The sequence below is a fragment of the Crocodylus porosus genome, unplaced genomic scaffold (assembly GCF_001723895.1).
Source record: "Crocodylus porosus isolate Cpor-Errol unplaced genomic scaffold, CroPor_comp1, whole genome shotgun sequence".
Lineage (NCBI taxonomy): Eukaryota > Metazoa > Chordata > Crocodylia > Crocodylidae > Crocodylus > Crocodylus porosus.
In genome coordinates, this window is record NW_017728907.1 from 19811311 (window position 1) to 19832254 (window position 20944).

At 44.6% G+C, this 20944-nt stretch overlaps 1 protein-coding gene and 1 long non-coding RNA gene across 5 annotated transcripts; one reads left to right on the forward strand and one right to left on the reverse strand.

Moving 5' to 3' along the window:
* Positions 1-1436: 1436 nt before the first annotated feature.
* LOC109307180 lies at positions 1437-19080 on the forward strand. The gene is made up of 3 exons (XR_002100188.1): positions 1437-1448; positions 17617-17622; positions 18970-19080. It is a non-coding gene; the product is annotated as an uncharacterized LOC109307180 (long non-coding RNA).
* LOC109307178 (torsin-1A-interacting protein 2-like) lies at positions 2674-18884 on the reverse strand. 4 transcript variants are annotated; one of them, XM_019530938.1, is made up of 7 exons: positions 16160-18884; positions 13857-14046; positions 12462-12635; positions 10511-10882; positions 9912-10031; positions 5265-5872; positions 2674-3017 (listed from the first exon to the last, which is right to left on the reverse strand). In XM_019530938.1, the coding sequence occupies exons 2-7, from the start codon at positions 13888-13890 to the stop codon at positions 2973-2975; spliced, it is 1353 nt and encodes a 450-aa protein (XP_019386483.1). In that variant the 5' UTR covers positions 13891-14046; positions 16160-18884; the 3' UTR covers positions 2674-2972. The 4 variants fall into 4 exon arrangements, with proteins under 4 accessions (XP_019386483.1, XP_019386481.1, XP_019386480.1 ...); XM_019530936.1 differs by having other exon boundaries at positions 5089-5872; positions 16160-18883; XM_019530935.1 differs by lacking the exon at positions 2674-3017 and having other exon boundaries at positions 3630-5872; positions 16160-18883.
* Positions 19081-20944: the final 1864 nt, after the last annotated feature.

The window sequence follows — 20944 nt, forward strand, 5'->3', positions numbered from 1 at the left end:
GCCTTCACAAGGGAAGGCTGAGGGGGGACCTGGTGACTGTCTATAAACTCACTAGGGGGGACCAGAAGGGTTTGGGGGAGACACTGTTTCCCCTAGTGCCCCCTGGCATGACAAGGAATAATGGACACAAATTATTGAAGAGTGGGTTTAGATTAGACATCTGCAAGAACTACTTCACAGTTAGGGCGGCTAAGAGCTGGAACCAACTTCCAAGGGAAGTGGTGCTGGCTCCTACTCTGGGGGTCTTTAAGAAGAGGCTTGATGCCTACCTGGCTGGACTCATTTGAGTCCAGTTTTTCTCCCACCCAGGCGTGGGATTGGTCTTGAAGATCTACAAGGTCCCTTCCGACCCTACTGCTATGCTTCTAAGCCACCAGAGCAGAGACATCTTGACTTGGTTGAGTTTAGTTACAAGGTCCATGAGGGTTGTAGTGATGCACTGCCCATGAACAGTGAAGAATTTGACTACAGAATACAGCATTTCAATCACAGGACATGGTGACACAGAGTGAAGGTAATTTCTAGAAACAGGATGTTTTCCTTGTCAATTTTTAAAATCTAAATAGATCTAAGATGGTGATTAACTATTGATGCTTACAGATACCTCTTCCTTGAAAAATGCTGAAAATTAATTTTATCAAATGTCTGTGAACCCAATTCAAAATCCACTGATGTTCATGGTAGTCATTCCATTGATTTTAAGGCTTTAAATCTGGCCATATATACATCTTCTTTTTCTTATGTCCTTAGCATAAATTAGATGTATTTCCAGAATTGTGCACAACCTATGAATCTTTCCATTGCTGCAGTGAGGACCTCCTTCATATAGGTCTCTTGTTGGTAAAAGAAAACAGCTGGCGCTGCATAGTTTGCATTTCACCACATTTGCATGTATTTGTGTCATTAGAGTAGCCCCATTTGATCATGTTTGTTTTTGATCTTCCAGTTTGCATGTGCAGGTGATTCAGGCATTGCCATGTTGGCAAGTCTAGATCAGCCCTTCTGAGAAGGTCCTCCTGGGGTTACAGTTCCATTCCAGAGCACCTGATTGCACATAATCTTTCCTTCTATAATCTCTGTTGCGTTCTGTCAGCCATTGTGTCCAACGGCACAACACTGGTGACAAAACTCTTTGTGCTTTAAACCATTTAGTTACTTCTAGTGTGAATGCCTGGGGTCTTCCATCTGCTGTGATCTTTTTTCTTGGCTTGCTACCTTTCTTCTGATATCAGGTGGTGTAGTGTTGGCCAGTAAATACAAACTATCCTTTGGTGTTGGCTTTAGACATCCTGTTATTTCACAACAGCTGGTGTTCAGAACTGGGTCTATTTTCTTGGCATGAACTGATCATTCCCATGCTGGACACACATACTCTGCAGTCAAGTAAAACAAGGCAATAGCAGTGGTTTGTAATGTAGTTAGTCACTTCGAGGTGACCAACTTTCAAAGTGTGTTGTTGTGGGCACTGACCTTCCCTTTTATCTTTATATGTGCTTTGGCAGTAAGTAAAGTCTCAGCTTTTTGTGTGAAAGTTGCTTGCATATCCCACTTAGTTCTAGCTAGCACAGTGTAGTACTCGCATTTGTAAAACTCATGGATAATCATCAGACACTCTGTTCAAAATGCAAAGCTGACACTATCTTTGGTGGGTAGAATAAATCAGTGTAGACCAATGGTGCTCAAAACTTTGGCCCCGCAGGCCAGATGAGTAGTTGAATCAGGCCCTGGCTGCGGGGTTGCCCACTTCCCTGCCCTGTGTGCCAGGATTGTGTCCTGGCATCCCTGTCCTGCCTCCTGTATGCTGGGACAAAGCCCTGAACTCCCTCTTCACACTCCCCATGCGCTGGGATTGGCTCCTGGGGGATTGGCACTGCCCCCTCCCAGCTCCCACACTGGGATTAGGCCTTGAGGCCCAGCACTGCCCCCACCTGGTCCTGCACGCTGAGATCAGGCACTAGATTTCAGCGCACAGGTCCTGGGGCCAAAATTCTGTGATAAGAATGCAAATTTTTCTGACTAAAAAACCCAAAATCTGTCTTTTTCTGCAATTAAAGTGAAATGCCACTACATAAATATAGGTATCAGTTGAACACAATGTTTTATTAATATATTTATAATTTGAAAGCAATTTGGAAGTCTACCAGTGCCTCAAGCATTATAATAAAATAAATTCTAAATACCTACATACTTTGGCATTTGATTTTGGTTATTTTATTGTGGAAAAAGAGCTCACCCTGCCCCCTTCACTCACAATAACGTGGGTCCAGCTGCGGCTGTTCTTCTTCCCCCCCTGCCCACACACACATATTTTGTGGTGCTGAGCAGCTCTGATGCACCAGTGTCCTGCCCCTACTCATGCCATTGCCCCTCACTCCTGACCCACAGTCCTTGCCCACCCCCACTGGCTCTGCTGGTTCTCCCTTATTCCCAAACCACAGTCTTTTGTCCCCACCAGTGTCCCTTACTGCTGACCCACAGACCCCTTTCCCCACTGGTGCCCCGTACTCCTGACCAGTCTCCACCCCCCCCAGCCATGCTACTGCCCCTTACTCCTGGCCCTCCACCCCTGAAGCCCAGCCCCCCAGCATGTGGGGAACATGCATGTGGCACCCCCTGTGCCCTGCTCCCCACAGACCCTTGTAGGCTGGAACTCTGCTAGCCTGCAAGGGGAAACCTTTCGTTTCCCAGGTTTTTCTTCTTTAAAGGAGACAATCCATGTTTTGCCATGTTTTTCCGTGGCAAACAGAAAACCTGGATCCCTGGTGATGAAACAAATACAAACTCTTGTGGGGTTCTGTAGGCTTGCTGTGTTCAGCAGCTTCCACTGATGCCTCAGTGAAAAGGAATCCTTTCATTTCAAACAGCATAAGGTCAGGTCCAATTTGAACCCAAGTTCTCATCTTCAGCCATTTGTATCTTCTCTCTTTGTTTCTGGGTCTTTGGTAGGGGTGCTGCTGAATCCCCTTTGCGTATCATATGACTACATAAAATGACCAACATTTATTTTGGGAAATCATCTGCAAAGCAAGGAATAAGGCATATTCTTCAGAATTCACAATAAACAAATACAAAATCTTCAAATGTATAGTTTTCAAAGGTAGTAGAATGACCTGGGGGAGGTGAGCAGGGTACCAGCCCTGGGCTTCCACTTAGAGTCACCAGGATGGTGGTTCCCTGGGGAGTCTGTGGTGCTCCAGTGGCAGCAGCCCCATGCTGTGGCTATAGTGGCAGCAGCCAGGTGCTGGGACTCCATGCCACTGTTGTAGCAGCAGTAACAGCAACAGCTGGATCCAAACAGACTGTCCACACCAGCAGCAGCTAGGGACTTTGAGTTCCTGGGGGAAGGTAACACTTACAGATGGCAAAGTGGACCACTGCTACAAGCATAAAAACAAAAGCCAGGGCAATGTGTATTAAGGGTATAACACTGAAGTGCAGGTGTCAGATTGGGCTGGATTTACCCATCTACCTGCATGAAATCTCACTGAATTGGTGGAGCTCTACATGGGTACAGACCTCCACCATTCCTGTGTAGGCGAAGGATGAGCCTTTACACCTTGATCCAAAGTCATCTGGAATCAGTGGAAAGGGTGGTGTCTTTGTTTAGGTTTTGGATTTGGCTTTTATATAAGAATCTGAAACATCATGAAAGTGTGTGTTAAATTACTGAAACATTTCCACTGAAGAAAATAATAGGCAAAACATTTCATTTCAACAGTGATTTAAAAAACAGACATGTAGGTCTTGCATTTTTAAATATTTCATTATGACATTTTCTTCAATTAAATATTAAATAAATCACAGAAACAACACATTTAACTTTGGGTCATATAAAAACATCTTATTTGAGCCTAAACTTTTTTTTCAACTTTTTGTTTTGTTGGAAAAATAGAAAATAGTGTTTTGAAGGTGATGCAAAACCAGTATTTTTCCTGGGTTCCATAAAGAAAATATTTGCATGTCTGTAGTCCTAAGCTAAGCATAGATCCATCCAGTACAAATGATTCCATTTTTGTATATGCACTAAAACACACCAGAAATATACCACAGTATAAAAAGGATCCAGCTCAACTCTTAAAGCTTTTTTGGTGTTTATCAAAATCTTATTTGTTTAATTTTTTTCCCTTAAACCAATATTTAAGAAGCAACAGAATTTTTTCCATTATAAAAAAGCATAAAAATCTCTATACTGGAACAACTCTGCTGGTTACGGTGTGCCATATTTCCATGATGGCTTATGTGCCTGACTAATTCTTCTTTATCACTTAATTTGACTTTGCATTAGAAACAGAATAGATAAATGTTAATTATTTCCCTAAGCCATTGCAATCATATGATGGACTAATCTTTTGCCAATTTTTATGCCAGAGCTAATACCAAACCATGCATAGAACAAGACAAAAGTATTTCCTTGTTTAACAGCGATATTACTTAAAAATAAAAATAGCAGCCAAGTTCCATCTTCCCCCCATATTTTGTAGTAAAATGCATCTTGATCTGACCCTTTGGTTTGCTGAATTATAGCAAGGAGAATTTTTACAAGCAATATCATTATTCTGCTTTTATATAATTCAATGTTACAGCTATAATAGGCTAAAAACGCTTTGAAACAGTGGCTAACATTCTGCATTAACAATAGATTTTCATTTCCACATGGGAGAGAAAAAAAATCCCCGTGGTTTATCTTCAGAATTAGATGGCATGTAAAATATATAACCACTTCGGAAAAAATGTCTAACATTCCTGAGCTATGTTTTGAATTAAGGGTGTGTGCTGAAAGGCAAAACGGCCTCGGTTTTCTCCAAAAATCTGGACAAGCATGATAAAAAGTTACCTTATTTGTTCAGATGATCTTAGCCTATAAAAGGCCGAGAAGCGATTCACCTTTTCCCTAAAAATTAGTGACTGAAAATTGGGGTGCATGTCTTTAAATAAGAAAACTGATTTTAAACAGTCTGGTTCATTCTGCCTTCTTAAATCAGGGGGTATGTCTTATTTGGGGTGCATGATATGTGAATAGATATGGTAGTTGTTACAACTCTTCTGAGATTAGAAATTGTGAGTGGTGCGGAGCCTGGTATCATTCACCTCTATGGTTTGGCTAGGGAAGAGCAGCCGTTGTCCTCTATGACTTTGACTGGATGGATGGGCAAGACCAGGTGGGATATGCGGCTCCACAACCCACTCAGCTTGTCTGTGTCCATGTGATTGTAGGAGCTGGGAGTATTGGTGTTGGTGAATTTGGCCCAGAGGAAGTCACGTACTTTTTCCTCAGTCTTCCGTGGGTTAATGTTGACCTCTAGTTTCTCTTCCTCCAGCAGAACAGTTAACAGTAGTGCTACGTCTTTGAAGGCTGCACTTTCATGGTCACAGTACTTGTAAAAGATCAAGGTGGAGCCAGCTGGCAGCGACTCAAACCGATGCACCACAGCTGCCTTCCCACCTTCCCTGAACCCAGAGCTCAGCTCATTATCCACTTGTAGTTTTGCTTTGTCGCTATCAAGCCTGGATTTACTAGCCCCATAAATATGGATTGTGCTAGCACCAAGTGAGTTGGAGTAGGCATCGGCAATTTGGTTGCTCAGGCACTCCAAGGTTTGCTCTCCTTCACGGGCAGCAGTAAAGATTAAAATGGCTGGCTCTGTGTGATGGGAAGAATTGATGTGTCTCTGCAGGAACTTGCGTCCTCTAAGCCACAGGGCAGGGTTCTGCCCTGGAAAGCTGAGTTTCAGCTGATCCAAAGCTGAAGAGAAGGCCTTCAACACCATATTTTCTTGCATATGTGAGGGCTGGGAAGTATAGTAACCACTGGAAAATATGCAGAAGAAAACCAGTAGTATGACTCCCAGTAAAAGTGCATGGGAATCAAATCCTGTTGAGCAGAGAGACAAGAGAATGAAAGAATGAGTCAGAAATGAGTGCAGTTAGAGGCTAACATAAGGCTAGCACATAGGGTTTTTTTCATGCCCCAGCCCCCCAGTACCTGCTTTCTAATGGCAAGTGGCTGATTTGCTCCAGTAGCTACTGATGTCTCGGAAACATTTTATGTAGCAATGGCAGGGGGAACTCTTACTCAAGATTCTAGGATTTTTTCTGCTCACAAAAGGCACATATTTTTCTCCCACAAACTGAGTTAGGGCTGCAGCTTTGGAAACACTGCATAGAAGTCCTTGTGTGGCTCTTGTGGAACTTTCAACCAACTGCAGGTTTCATTCTCTTTTATCCTAGCACTTAGTTAATATACTGTACCCCAGTGCAAGAGCAAGTTTTTTCTTTTATGTTTTGGTGATATTTGTAGATATTTGTAAAGCAATCTTTTGAGTCAGGGAGAGCTGTTGAGTGCCTGGCACTTTGAAACTCAGCCTTATCTATTTCAACTACTTATTCCGCCCCTGTGACTAGGGTCTGAGCACCTCAGGGCACAGCTACGCATTGCCCTATGGCAATGTAGCAACACACTATGTCACTACAGTGTGCTACAGAAACACTGCAATCACATGGCTGTACACGTGATTGCCAGCTACATTGCCAATAGTGGCACAATCCCCCAGGTACAGTGCACTCCTACAGTGATATAGTGGCAAAATCTAACCATGTGCCACACGCACAGTGCAGTAACTGCCCATACTGCACCATGTTTTACTACTTTCAGAAGGAAGTACTAAAGCATGGCACCATAGCAACATCACCACATAGCAATGTGTAGATGCGCCCTCATTTTTTAATGGATTTTTTCCTGCAACAACCTGTGAAGTATGACAATGCTGTTATGCCTATGTTATGGAAGGGAAACTGAGGAACAAGGAGGCAACAGATTCAGTGCTAACTCAGCACCTAAATACATTTGAGGATCTGGGTCCCAGGGCATGATGCTAGAAGAGCCTCTGCCACTTAAAACAGTAAGGTTGTAACAGCACAGCCCCCTTGCAGAGACAGTGTTGAATATCCAAAAAGAAGGCTTTTTTCCTGTTAGCAGAACTACACAGACAACAGCGCTCTTCCATCAGACCAGCTATGTCACCATGTAGGGTTTTGATAACCTAGCTCTATGTCCATGGAGGATTTCCAAGCTAGTATGCCAGAAAACTTCATAGTGTAAACCTTGCCCAGGGGCATACAGGAAGTGGCAGAGTATATTTTTGAAGCTAAGACCTTGTCTGTCCTCTCTTGTCTCTTTTGTCAGAAGTTCTGACATTAGGCAGCTGCTGTCACCACCCAGACCCCAGAGCACTTGCACATCCATGTGCTTCTAGAAGCCCCTCACAGCTCCAGCACAACAGCTGTGCTGCCTGAGCATGAAGGGCTGGATCAGCCAGCTAATGGTGCAGGAATATCTACAACACCTTCCACTGGCTGTCAGATGGTGAGAGAAGACTTACTCGCACAACAGAGGTGTCCTGGCCTTCACCACAGTCTTCCTGACAGACCTCAAATGTAGTAGTGGATTAGGCCTTAGTCTCTCAAGAAAGACACACAAGCCGGTGGCACAACATCATAACCTCCCTGAATACTATATCATTGACCTAAGGGTGGCTGTTCTAAGGCAGCAAACTTAAAAAAAAGTTCAAACCAGAAATTGCAGAACAAGAAAGCATCCACAGACTGGATTATGTTAAACATGGTTTAAACAGGGACTATAGATTCTTATCCTAGTACCTGGATTAATCTGTATGACTCCTTTGTTCCTATGGGTTTATTGCTTGCTTGTTTATCTCTCTAACATTGCCTCACTTTCCTCTCCTTCCTCTCTCTCTTTCTCTCCCCCTCCCTTGTCTTCTGTATTTAAATATCTCTTTCCATCTTATATACTGTTTTTGTATACATCCTTTCACAGCACCAAATGAGGAAGTTTCAGACCATGAAAGCTTCTGCTACATATATCTGTCTACTTCAGTTAGTTTATAAGGTGCAAATCTACTTTGTCTTCTACTTGACTTCCCACTAACATGGCTAACTATCTCTCTCAATCTCTCAAGAAACAGGCCAACACCTCACCTAAAGGGGCATTCTTCTTTTAGTTGAAATCTTAAATAAAAATGTAGGTGTTTTACTTCAGTTATCTTTCCTTTAAAAAAAAAATTCCTGGCCAGCAGTGTACCTTGTATATTTATTTTAGTAAATACATGAGGCCTCATCACCATCTACAAGAGGGAAAAGACTACTTGGAAAGTCCCATAGTGCTGAAGGTCTCCCAAGGAATAATACTGTGTGATCCAGGTGCAATGAGGAAATTTGTCATAGTATCTCAGCATGTGCTTGGATGTTGAGAACTGGAGGGAAATCCCATGTATTATGTGTGGGACTCAAGGAGACGTGACTTAATTTAGGGTTACCATACATCCAGGATTCCCTGGACATGTCCTCTTTTTAGATCCTTCAATCCCGATCCAGACAGTTTTTTTAAATATGATCAAATGTCTGGGATTTGGTCAGCTCAGCTTCAAAGTTTTTCCCAGCACTTCCGACTTGCCCTAGCAAGGAGCTGCTTGGGGGTGGGGAGAAGGTGATGGTGGCAGGGCACACACACACATGGTGGTCAGCTTGTAGACAGACAGGGAGTTGTGGGGAGCCTAGCAGCTGGATACAGGTAAGTCTGTGGGAAGCGGGGGTTGGAGGACCAGGGCTTGGGCACTGTGGGGGTGGGTGTGTGTGTGTGTGGTAGGTGGACAGGTCTGGGGCTGCAACTGAGTGAGGGAGGTGCCTGCCCCTCCCGTAGGGGAAGGGGGCTGGGGGGCCCTTCAGGGGCACTAGGGAGCATAGGCAAAGGGAGAAAATATTATTTGAAGGGCTGAGTAAAACTTAAACTTAAATACTTCTACACACAGACACACAGCCCAGCAAGTAAGTCTGTGAAGTGCAAGGGGTGTGGAGGAGGGAAGAGGTGGTGGGGGACACACGCCCCTTGGATTTGTGCATAGGGCGTCACAAAGGCAGCCTGCTGCTGCGTGCTAGGCTCTGGAGCCGCGTGATGCCATGTGCCTTCCCTGCAGGTACATGGTGTCACACAGCTCCTGGGCAATGGCAGCGGGGCACAGAGCCCAGCACAAAGCAGCAGCTTACCTCCATGATGCCCCGCACACAAATCCTGGGGGCACATGCTTCCCGTGCCTCCCCTGGGTACATGCAATGGCAGAAGCTTCCCCATGTCCCTAGATGAGCTGTCTGTGGATAAGACTGTTCCACAACTTACCCTGGCTTTAGGGTCCTATTCACCCCAGACCCTGCCTCTGCCCCATTCCCTCCCTCACTGTGGGGGCCTCGATATGCTCCCTGCATGCCCCTTCCCCTTCACAGACTTACCTTCTGGGCACTGCATTCCTGGCAGCTTCTACAGGCTGTGGCTGCACGTCTCTGTGCACACCCCTCCCACGCCCCACCTGCAGCCACCCAGAGCCCACATCTGGGCTGCCCTGTAGTCCTCTGTGCTGTCACTGCTGGCACTGGAAGTGAGGGTCACCAGCATAGCCCAGGAGGACAGGGGACTGCAGTTTGGGAATGAGGGGCTCTGGCAGGGCTGGGTTCTGTGGGTTGGGAATGAAGGGCAGCAGCAGGGCTGGGGGGTGGACTGTGGCTTGGGAGGGAGAGGCAGGCAACAAAATGGGCAGAGGCAGGGCACAAGCACATCACTGCCCTGCCTCCCCATAGTCATATACCCTACTCTCTCCCTGCATGACAAGTGTCCTCTTTTCTGAAACTGGAAATAAGGTAACCCTAAATTAAAGAAGTGACTTGCTTTCTATGTGAAACCTGCTTCTCCCCTGTAATTTATTAATTTCCTCAAATCCCCTGGCAAGAGTTATAAGCACTAAACAAAAGTGTAATTAAACAATTCGACTGTGTTTCATTATCAGATCCTTGAACAGATTACATTGAGAGAAGCATAATCTACAAGGGAACCTTCCCATTCTCACCACTGCATGAATAGGACTTTTCCTTCTTCAGTAGTGCTTCTGGTACAATCTGTTTACTTATTGACTCCACAGTGGGATTGACTGTATCTTGTTGTTGGCCTCCAGCATCTGACTTCACAGCTGTGTAATCTGTATAAAAAAAGAAAGAAGGAATTTGCCACTCATTAAAGAAAAAAGTTTCTGATACACAACAAAGTGAAGACATATCCAGGCTGCAGCAGCAGAAGGAGGGAAATGGAAAAAACAAACACATTTAAGAGCTTCAAGCTACAGACACTTTTGACTTCAGAGACTATAATCACAAAGAAAAGAGTGGCAGGGGACATGTGGTTCTTTAAAATCAAACATAATCTACTTTTTTACCAAGCAGAAGAGAATCCCACTCAGGGACAAGGAGATAAGGAAGTCTGTGCTGAGTTGGACACGGCCCTTCTACCTACTCAGCTCTTTGGAAAACTTAACTACAGTCACCAATTGAGAGTGAAGCCACACGATGCCATCTTTACAAGGTGTCTTTTCCAAGTGGGGGTTCTGCATTATCTTGAAGGTAAAGGCTCTCCATAAACCATAAAAGCAGCAACACAGTAATTTTGACTTGCCTTCGTTGCTGTGCCTCTTCCTCAAACCAGATTTGGATCCTTCTATGTCCTGGGTTTCCTGCGTGATAGGATCCAGTGACTTTCCTTCCAGAGCGAGTCCGATGTTTTCCTCTTTTCTCAGGGGTTGCCCTGTGATGTTCGTTGGTGCTTCAAATAGACTTGCATCTTCCATCAGAACTGTGCCATCAGAACTCAGTGGTTTTCCCTCTGAAGAATCCTCTTCAGTTCTTTTGAGGGGGCTCCCACAGATATTCTTTGAATCTGGGGGATCTAACATTACCTGTCCTGGGGAGGTTTCCAGGTACACAAGATGATTTTGGCCCTGAGAAGTTGTCTCCATTTCTGTTGTTACCTGCTCTTGTGCTGGATAGCCTGTAGGAACAAAAAATCATAACTCTAGTTTCTTGAATGCAATAAACAAGAATATGGAGTAGTTCCCTATTTATTTACATACTCCTAACATAACTACTAGTCCTACTACCTCCAAAAGTGATGCAAAAATCAGACAGGGAGGAGAGAGTCTTTCAACCTGCTACTGCCATAGATGAACTGTATTAGGACAATTGTTCAGAACAGTCTGAAATGTCCAGACCAAGATTCCTGGGTCCAGAAGGAATAGGCCTTGGAGCTATATAAATTGGGCTCCAGAGCACAATGAACTCGCAAGCTATTGTGAGCTGAAACTGTCTTCATCAGATGCCGTGAAGGACATGCAAATAAAGAGAAAAGCAGAGAAAAAGACAGAGAGAGAAAACAGAATACAAAAGACAATGGATGGGGAGAGGGGGCAGATAGGGCCAGTGCTGGGAGAGGCAAAGAGGCAAGCAGTATAAACCCATAGGAACTACATTCTAACTATTTGCTAACTATGTCTTTCTTTAGTATCAGTGTCGACTGGTTGTCTTTAATTACCTGGAATTCTCTGGGGCAGAGATTGTTCTTTATTCTTTGTCTAGCAGGGAATTGCCTGATGCAATGGGGCCCATCTCAATTATGGTTCTCCACTCATCGGGAAAGAGGTTGCTGGAATTTGCGCTAATTTAAAGAACTGCTTTGCACAATCGCTTCTCTGAGGCAACTTACGGTGATAGTAGCAGTTTCAGACCCTTCTTCCCCAGTATTGCTACAGTCCCCTCAGAGCGTTTGGTGAGTGCAGGAGCTAAATTTGCAGGGTGGAACCTTGGTTTTTCTCTGGTCAGCTTACTCTCCACATCTTGGATGGTTCTCTACCAGAAGCCTCAGTCAGAGGCAGGGAAGGTGTATCTGATGAAAATTGGACATGCTCATCTTAGGACAACAAATGTGTAGTTCTCAAAGGGAAAATACCAGGGTACAGAAAGCATCCCATCAGGATGATTCTGACTACCAAGAACACTTCAGGAATTCAATGGCATCCTCTCACGTTAGTAGCAGGACACAGCTGACCGGTTGCACAGGTGTCACTGAAGTCATTTTGCCTAGCAGGACCTGTGTTGCTGGTGACAATACACCAAAAGAAAATAAACAGGACTGAGTGGACATTTTCCATGAAGATTCCCTATAATGGAATACTGGGTTTTTAATTCAGTGCAGCCTAATGCTTGGTAAGACAAAGTTTCCAATGCTTGAAAAAAAAGCCTTACACTGTCCAGGGGCAGGAGGAGGGGGAAACAAATATAAAAAACAACTTCTCGACTTTGACAAAGAAAAGAAGGAATTTTCCTAAGAAAATCAGTACATTTTCTGCTCTGCTCTCAAAATAATGTGTCCTGACCCTCTGAGGTCAGTGTGAGTTTGCATGGCTCTCAATCTGGAGGAAATGTCTCACTTGTCAACCAGACCATTTGATCTGTAAAAATGGCATTTGGGGGTATGTCCCTTTGCAGACTATCACCATAAAGCGGAAGGAAAAGGACCTGCTGGAACAATAAGAGGAGCAGCACCACACTATGCAAAGTACTGTTTGACTCACCTTCACCTGAGTCGTCTTTCCTTTTGGTTTCCTTGAGGCTTTCTAAAGGAGTCTCTTTCATTGCATCTGTAGATTCTGTAGATGAAAGCTTAATTTTGTTGGAATCCAGGGCTTTGCTTTCCAAGGCAGATGCACTGGTTTTCTCTTCTTTCCCAGGATCTTCTGTACCGCACTCTATATGGGGAGAGGATTCATGGTTACTGGGGTCAGTAAAGTTTGGGTACCAGAACTAGATCAGGTCTTGCTCATATGCAACTCTCAAATCTCCCACCAGACCAAACTCCACTGTGCTCATTTCACAAACATAACCCTATCCCCAGGGAAGAATTCCCCTCTGTCTCGTGTATCAAACTAGAATCAAGCAATAGGGTTGTATTCATATGCTCTGGGTGCAGGGAAGAAGATTTTTCTGAAGTGCTCATTATTGAGCTTCATGATGCATACCTAGCATCCTAGATACAAGTCTAGTGTATGTTGTCACAAGGACTCCAAAATGAAAAGCAATATTGTTTACTTAAGTATAAAAGTGACTATTGGGAGCTTCCTTTTATTGACCTGGATCTACAGAAATAAAATATGCATTTCCTTTAATTTCCTCCTAAGATTTAGGTTTCATTGTAGACATCTTTACATGGGGTCATTTTCTTTAATGCAATAAACAGGAATAAGGAGTAGTTTCCTACTTATTTACAAACTTCTAACAAAACTACTAGTCGTACTACTTCCAAAAGTGATGCAAAAATCAGACGGGAAGGAGAGAATCTTTCAACCTGCTATTGCCATTGATGAACTGTATTAGGACAATTGTTCAGACCAGTCTGAAATATTCAGACAGAGAATGCCGGGTTCAGAAGGAATGGGCCTTGGAGCCATAGAAACTGGGCTCCAGAGCACAGCAAAGGAGTCTGGCCCAGGCAGCAGGAGAGGAAGTTGCTTCTTACAGCAGTGTGAGACTGGTGACTGAGAGGAGAGCCTGGGGAGGGAGCTTCCTGACACAGAGTAGGTGGGGAGGCCTGAGGAAAGGCACCCTGGAAGGACTATAGTGTATTTCTTGGAGTTTGTGTTTTCCTTTGCCTGTTTGTGATTTGGGGCAAAAGAAGGCTGTGAGGTAGGGAACAGCTGGAAGGGGAGAAGGGAGATTGCTAAGGACACTCTGAGAAGAATGCTGCATGGTCTGCTTTGGGACAGACAGTGAACAGCCTAAGGTCCTGCAGCTGCAGAGGATAGCTGTATTGCCCTTGAACTGTAGACAGTACCGTTGACTGGACCAGAAAGATGTACACTGTGAGTGGGGCAGAGAAAGTCGCCTGAGGTTTCACTCTGATCTGAGGGCTGCCTTAGATTTTTGTTCAATGCATCTGAAAATGTGATTTCTAATGGCTACACCCAACATACCCCCATGTGGATCCTGGTCTGTGTTCTCCTCCATTTTCTTGCGTTGATGTGGTCTTGATTAGTTTGTTTCACTTTCTGGTTTGATCATAAAATTGCCTTCTGTCCTCTTTCTTTTCTAAAGTGCTTGATGAGTCCCAGCCAGCTCATGCGTACCATTCCCTTGTTCCTCAAGAATCACATATTGGGATAACTAAATGCCAACAAGAAAGACAAATATAAAATAAGGAAGCAATAATTCATAATTAAAAAAACTTGAGAGCTCCTCCCCTTCTCCTTCCTCCCTGCAAAGAGAACACTTTAAGGTTATCTAAATTGGTGTGATGCTGTTAACTTTATGATGGAATGTACTAAAATGCAACTCAGATAATGAAGTACGTGAAGACTTTGGTCTAGGTGCTATTAGCTGCCTGCAACCTTTAACAGGACCAAAAACATGTAAAACTGACTACAGCTATGTTAAGGGGGATCTGCAACTGTATTACACTTATTTAATGGGTTAAAAAGGTATCTTTTGTGTTCATATATAGAGAGCATCAGCCCTTATGGCTGAGCCACAGGGGCACGATAGGATGGTGATTTGGTAAATTACACCATGCCAAGTAGGGCTGTGCAAAATTTTGGCAGCCATTTCATTTTGGAGGTGTTTGGGCCTGTTTCAGTGCCTGAAACGCTTAATACAAAATGAAATGGAAGGCTCCAAAACATCTTCGAAACTAAACAAAACCATCTGAAATGTTTCGCAAATGTTCCAGATGTTTCGGAATGTTTCAGAGGTGCCGCCGGGAATAGTCTAGTCAGATTTAGTATGTTTTTCCTGGCTGTTAATCAGTTTCTTGATATGTTTCAAACTGGATAAACTCTTGTTACCGAAGAAGGTAACTCATTCAAATTAAAAATTAAAATTAAAAATTTCTGATAACCTGTAATGAGCAGGTTTTTCCTGTCAATTACTGCTTGGGATTCTTTCTTGATTTACACAACTAAACGAATGCTTTGAAGATGCTTAACTAAGGGTATAAAAAGGCAGTAAAACAGCAAACAGCACGCGTGCTTCAAGAGTGAGAAATCTCTCTGATACCAGTTGCTGATGCACCCAACTTACTCGAACTTGAAGAGAAACAGACCGCCTCTTCATTGCCTGTTTGGTGAGAAATCATCACCTTATAGCTAATTACTGGACTTTGATTTGGTTTGGGCTCACTTGACTTGATCTTAAATACTTGTAGTAAATAAAGCCTTTCTGTCACTTATCAAATGAGGTGTTGGGTCAATCCCTGGGCTAGTCTGGAATCCTAAGTTTTTATTGCTAACAGTCAGGCAGGGCAGTCATGGAGGCATCTCTTGCAGCTCCCCACTCTGGGTCAGAGGCAGGCAGAGCTGGAGAAGCTGTGGGAGAACCTGCAGCCACCCGGCTGTGCCTGCCTCTCCCTGGCTGATCTGAATCAGCGCCAAGACAGTTGAAACTCTGAAACAGATTCAGCCAAATTGAAACGGAACAGGGATCTGAAACACCAAAATGAATCCCTGTCCTCCAAAACTGCCAAATCCAAAACTGAAATGAAACACAGCCATTTTGCACAGCCCTAATGCCTACCTTTGCTGTGTTGTCTCTGTGATCAAGGGGCTTCTGTCTCACTCCATTCAAATCCTTTGGATTACACAATTATACACAGAATACAAATAAAGGGAAGAAGGAGCACTTGGATAGAGAAAGAATAGATGCCCAAAAAATTACTACAATGGCTTTTTAACAAGTCCCAAAGACTTTACCTGAGGGTAGGACAGCAAGAATAGAGGATAGCAATATGGAATTCCATTTCTTTAACAAATATAAAATCTTCTCTAATGCAGTTCACTGTGCAGCCAGATAGCTGTCATAAGCACTGAAGGTTCTTGTCCTCACACATAAGTTATGAGGTATGCGAAAGTACGTGGTAAAAGTTAAGAGAAACTTTCCCTGCTGGAGGTTGGGTCACATCTATGATGTGCTGTAGTACAAAGTCTCTGTGTCTAGTTCCAGCAGTTTTTGCTCTCTGTACTTGATGTAAAAAGAGACCCGCAGCAGTTGGTATGGTGCCTCTATGTCCATGCTGTCTAACAGAACATAGTACCGTATTTGGAATTACACAAACAGTGGTCCCTTACAGGGCAAGCGCCCAGACTTACAGCTCTCTCCCTGCAGCTCCCAGGAATTTCAGCTCTCTCCTAGTTCCCAGTGCCCGATTCCTGCGTTGTGCTTTTTAGAAAAAACCGGAAGTCAGAAATAAAAAGTAACTCTACTGTGTAAAAAGTTCAAAACTTACTTGTCTAGATGCAGCAATTTGGAGCGATTTCTCAGCAGAGGGTTGTTACACACACACCTGCACTTAACTGCACTGCCAGCTTCCCAGAGACACTTTAGTTTTGACGTGAGAAATGTAAAGTAGTCCTCTCAAATGCACACACCCGCCGATTCTGAATCCTTCCACTGTCAACGTGACAAGGAACTTTGTACCGGCTCGGGTTGCCCGAGTGGAATGCTGGGATGTGTAGTCCCTTTCACCCTCTCTGAATGCAGCTGCATTTCCCTTCATGAATAGATCAGCCAGTGGCATTGTTTCCCATGGTAAACATGTATTTTTAGGAAACAATAGCAGAGCAGAGTGGACCTATTTATAGCACTCTAGAATTTTTATAAAGCATTGTTCAATCAGTGTGTTCTAAACATGTCCATAAGTAAAAAAAAACAACTACAGCAGAAGGAAAGCTTAAGAGATGTAAAAGAAAGGAGAAAAGAAGATGATTTATGACCAAAGACTACAAATGCAAAATCTGTCACACCTCAGAGTGTGGACTATGCATGTCATGGACACTGTCCCTCTGGGCTGTGAACCTGCTGAATCACTGCAACATTATGGTAGCACCCCTTGCCTTCTGCCTCCTGACCTGCCTCAGTCAGCTGTGAGCAGTGTTGCTGTTAAAAAGTCTTAAGAGACTGCCAAAAGGCAGATTGCTAGGCCACCATCCACTGAAGATCTGGTCATGTTCCTGAGCACTTGGTTGGAGGGAGGTTTCAGGTGAGATGGCGGGGACCTTGCCTCGCTGTGGACCATGCCTGTAATGGCATGTCATGCTTTGGGAAGTGTATCTGCTGCTGCTGGTCATGGATCAACAATCAGTGGGAGCTGGAGGTTTTGGCACTCCAAGCCGCAACCTCCAACCAGATCATGGTCAGTGCCTTCACAGTGAGGACCAGCCTAGAGGGGTTCCTGGAACAGGCCATGGGGTGAAGTACATCAACAACTGGAAGGGGAAACTAAACCATGGCAAAGTCTTCAAGGTTACCTTCAAGTGGGATGCCAGCAACCACTTTCTGCCTCAAGGAAACTTGGCTCACTTTACAGACAGGTGCTTCACTCATTCAGCCTACTTCAACTACTTCCATAACAGCACCTTTCATGGCAACTGGGACGAGATGCTGGACAAGCCTCTGCTCCATGTCCCATGTTGCTGCAAATCACACACAAAAATATGGCAACTTTGCAACAAGGCCAAACAGGACTGGCTGGTCCTGGTCATCTTGGTGTCAGTAGGGACAAAAACCACATGGTCCCAGGCTGCAGCAGCCCACTGAGACTGGACATTGTCTTGTCATCACTAATGAAGACAGTTAAGAAAATCCTGATTGTCGATGTGACCAGGCCCTTTAAAAACCAGTGCCAGGCTTTTGCTAAAACCTGGCAGTGAAAGCTGATGAAGTACAGCCTGAGACACTGAGGAGAAAGGGGTACAATATTATGGTGCAGGCATTGAACATCAGTGTGTTTGGTGCATGGGATCCAAGCAATGATAGTATCCTGAGTGCCTGCAGAATACCTGGCACTACTTCAAGATGATGAGGCACTTTGTGGTCACCACCATCAGATGGTCAACAGCTGCCCATCATTGGTAGAAAGAGAACCAACCAAGGACATCAGCCAGAAGCAAAAGTGGGGAGCAGACTGCAAGAGACACCCCCACCATACTGTATAGATTCTAATAAAACCCAAACACATTTCTGTTTGTACTTCATCCTGGGCAAATGTAGACTGCATGTTAAATGCAATGCATCAGACTCTTCTGCCATCCTTCAACAGTGTGCACCATTGTGTAGGGTCCTGTATTTCTCGTAGGTATACTGTACCGTGTAAAAGTTTCAGTTAACATTTTCTCTGCCATTGGGGGACTGGAAAAGGAAAAGAAGTGTTTCTCCCATTGAACTGGTGGAGATTGAAACAGGTGGGAAATCACTGATCTCTCTGCACAGTGGGATCCTGATCTTAGCTAGAGTGTTTTGTTGCTACCATAATACAAATAATCATCTGCTGTTATTTGCTATGTTGGAAGCACGCCAGAAAGATTTTTTTCTTAACTCAATGTCCATTTAGGAAATACAGGTTCTAGCCCTTTTCCTGTTGGCCTTTTTGATCACTTCATTAAATAAGCTTTGCTTATTAAAAAAAATAGTTTAGAAACTGGTTTGAAAATTAGTTCCTATAAATGAAAATAGCAACATTCAACATACCACCTGTCCCTATAATAGTGATGTTGACAGAATTAGCCATGAGAACAAGCTACTTACGAGACACGGGAACTAAAAGGCTGACGTAAAATTCCCAACCCCCTCTTAGCAAAAGGATCAGAGATGTGATCTGATATGGTCTAGAAAACTGGAAGTATACTGCACAGGGTGAGCCATATTTAAGGAAATGTTTAAGTTCTTATAAGTTTCTTCTTCAAAGTTACTGAAACATGTCATCTAGTTCCTACTGTGTGAACATTCCCTTAATCCATGTTCACTAACAGAATATAAATGCTGCAGGACACACAATGATGATAAAGCCAGAAGGAATCATTATGATTAGTGAGACTAATCCCCACGCATAATGCAGGCCAAAGGATTTTATACTAGCAAGTACTTCACTGCTGGGACTTATTCCTCTCTGCACTCATTCCTGGCCTGGCTAGAAGGTGCACACTAGGGCTGTGTGAAATTTCGCTGCCCGTTTTGTTTCAACGCTGTTTTGAGCTGTTTCGACCTTGAAACAGCAAAGTCGGAACAGAACAGGGAGGGTTGAAACAGGGTCGAAATAAGGGCAGGTCGAAACGTCTGGAAAAATTCGAAACGTTTCGAGTTTGGACCAGGAAACTGGGCTATGGGCTTACCTTCAATGGCTTGGCTTGCTTCCCTGCAGGGAAAGAGAAAGTAAAGTAAGGGGATGGAGGGGGAGGAGAGGGGAAGGTAAGTGGGAAGGAGTGCTCTCATTATTGACGTGTAGCTGGCCAGTGCCTGTCACCCTTCTCTGAGGTCCTTTCCAACCCCAGTGCTTTGGGGGAGGGACAGAAAAACTGCATAAAAAACAGCAGTTTTTGAACTGCTTCTGCTTTCTGCCTTGAGTGACTTACTGAGCTGTCTGTTCTAGCAGCTCACGTCAGACCACTACAGCTAGCAGCACTGATTTTCTAAAGGGTTCCATGCTTGTTACCATAGCGAGAGGGATTTCAGAATACCTTTTTCTTGTAGGTGCTTTTATTATTATATTAATTGATTTATTCTTCTGAATGTTATACTTATATTGGATAGGGTTACTACAGAATTTACTCTATATAGGAATTTACTATATATATTTGTTTTTATACGTTTATTCTTTGCACTATAGCAACGCTATTGAATTTATATCCACAGACACATATATTTCTACCGAGTTCATAAATCTCTTGCCTGCACCAGTAGTACGGATCTGAGTTTATATAGGAACACAAATACATTTATATATTTCTTGAAAAGGAAGACCTGAAACACCTTATGAAGAGTGGTGGAAAGGCAAGTGGCAACACTGGCCAGCCTTCAGGGGGGAGTGGAAGAGGGAGTAGAGGGAGAGCTGTAAGTCCCCCTTACCCCCCACCAAACGGAGATGCAGCTTCTTTCCTCCAGCTAAAAGGGATGAGGCTGCTAAAAGCAGCAAGGGAAGGGGAGCACTGCCACTGCCACTGCCCGAGACTGCATCCCCTCCATGCTCAGTGGCTATAACCCCCCCTCCATAATGATAACCTCAACCAGCAGCACCAGCACCATTGCAGCAGTCTACTCCACCCTATGTCACTTCCCATGCTGAGCCTTCCAGTGCCAGAAGAAGAGCTGGCTCTGGATCTGGATCTGATTGCCCTAGCAAGGGAAATTCTGGGAAAGGAGGGGGAATTAGCTGAGTTTGTGCTTGACACCCCTCAAGTTTCCCTTTGAGCTAGGTCTTCCTCCCCAGAAGGCACTTTGGAAGACGCTGACGTAGAGGTGGAGGCAAGTGGCTCAGCAGAGTCCACTCCTCCTCTTGCTGTGCCTCTGCCTGCTGAGGAGGAGGAAAGTGCAGCAGCATCTACAGATGCACCTGCATCTGAGGAGCAAGCGGATAGTGTGGTGTGGGATCATTTTGAGCTGGCAGATGATCCCACGTACACTATCTGCCTGCACTGCTGAGCCAAAAATCAGTTGAGGCAAGGGAACAAAACATATGAGCACCACAGGCATACTGATGCATCTCTGCAGGCATCAACCCATTGCCTTTGCTCCTCCTCAGCTTGGCACCAGTGGGAACATGCCCAAAGGGAAGTCCCCCGCTCACCCCAAAGTCCCCGTCCCCACAAAGCAGAGGCAGGCCATGCTGGAACAGTGGGGGAAAGGCAAACAGAAAGGGGGGCATGTTCCAAAGGCGAGCAAGCTTACCCAGAGCAGTGTGGAGATGTTTGCTGTTGATGGCCAGCCCTTCTCCTTCATTAAGCAGCCAGCGTTCAGGCGGCTCATGGCGCTCACAGTCCCATCATACCAACTGTCCGCAAGCACCACCTTCAGTAGGACAGTGGTGCCATCTCTGTATGAAGCATGCGCAGAGTATTTGAGGGAGGAGTTGCACAAGGCAGGTGGCCTTACACTTCACCTTGGACATCTGGAGCAGCCATGGTGGAGATTTCATAGATTTCATAGCCATTAGGGCTGGAAGGGACCTCGGGAGATCATCGAGTCCAGCCCCCTGCCCAAAGGGCAGGAAGTCAGCTGGGGTCATAGGATCCCAGCAAGA

Coding starts and splice junctions, on each gene's coding strand:
- LOC109307178 (XM_019530936.1), bottom strand. CDS start 13,890: ATGGAGGAGAACACAGACCAGGATCCACATGGGG. Junction 10,032..10,510: donor GAAGAGGCACAGCAACGAAG/GCAAGTCAAAAT, acceptor CAGATTACACAG/CTGTGAAGTCAGATGCTGGA. Junction 5,873..9,911: donor AAAGTCCTATTCATGCAGTG/GTGAGAATGGGA, acceptor TCTGCTCAACAG/GATTTGATTCCCATGCACTT.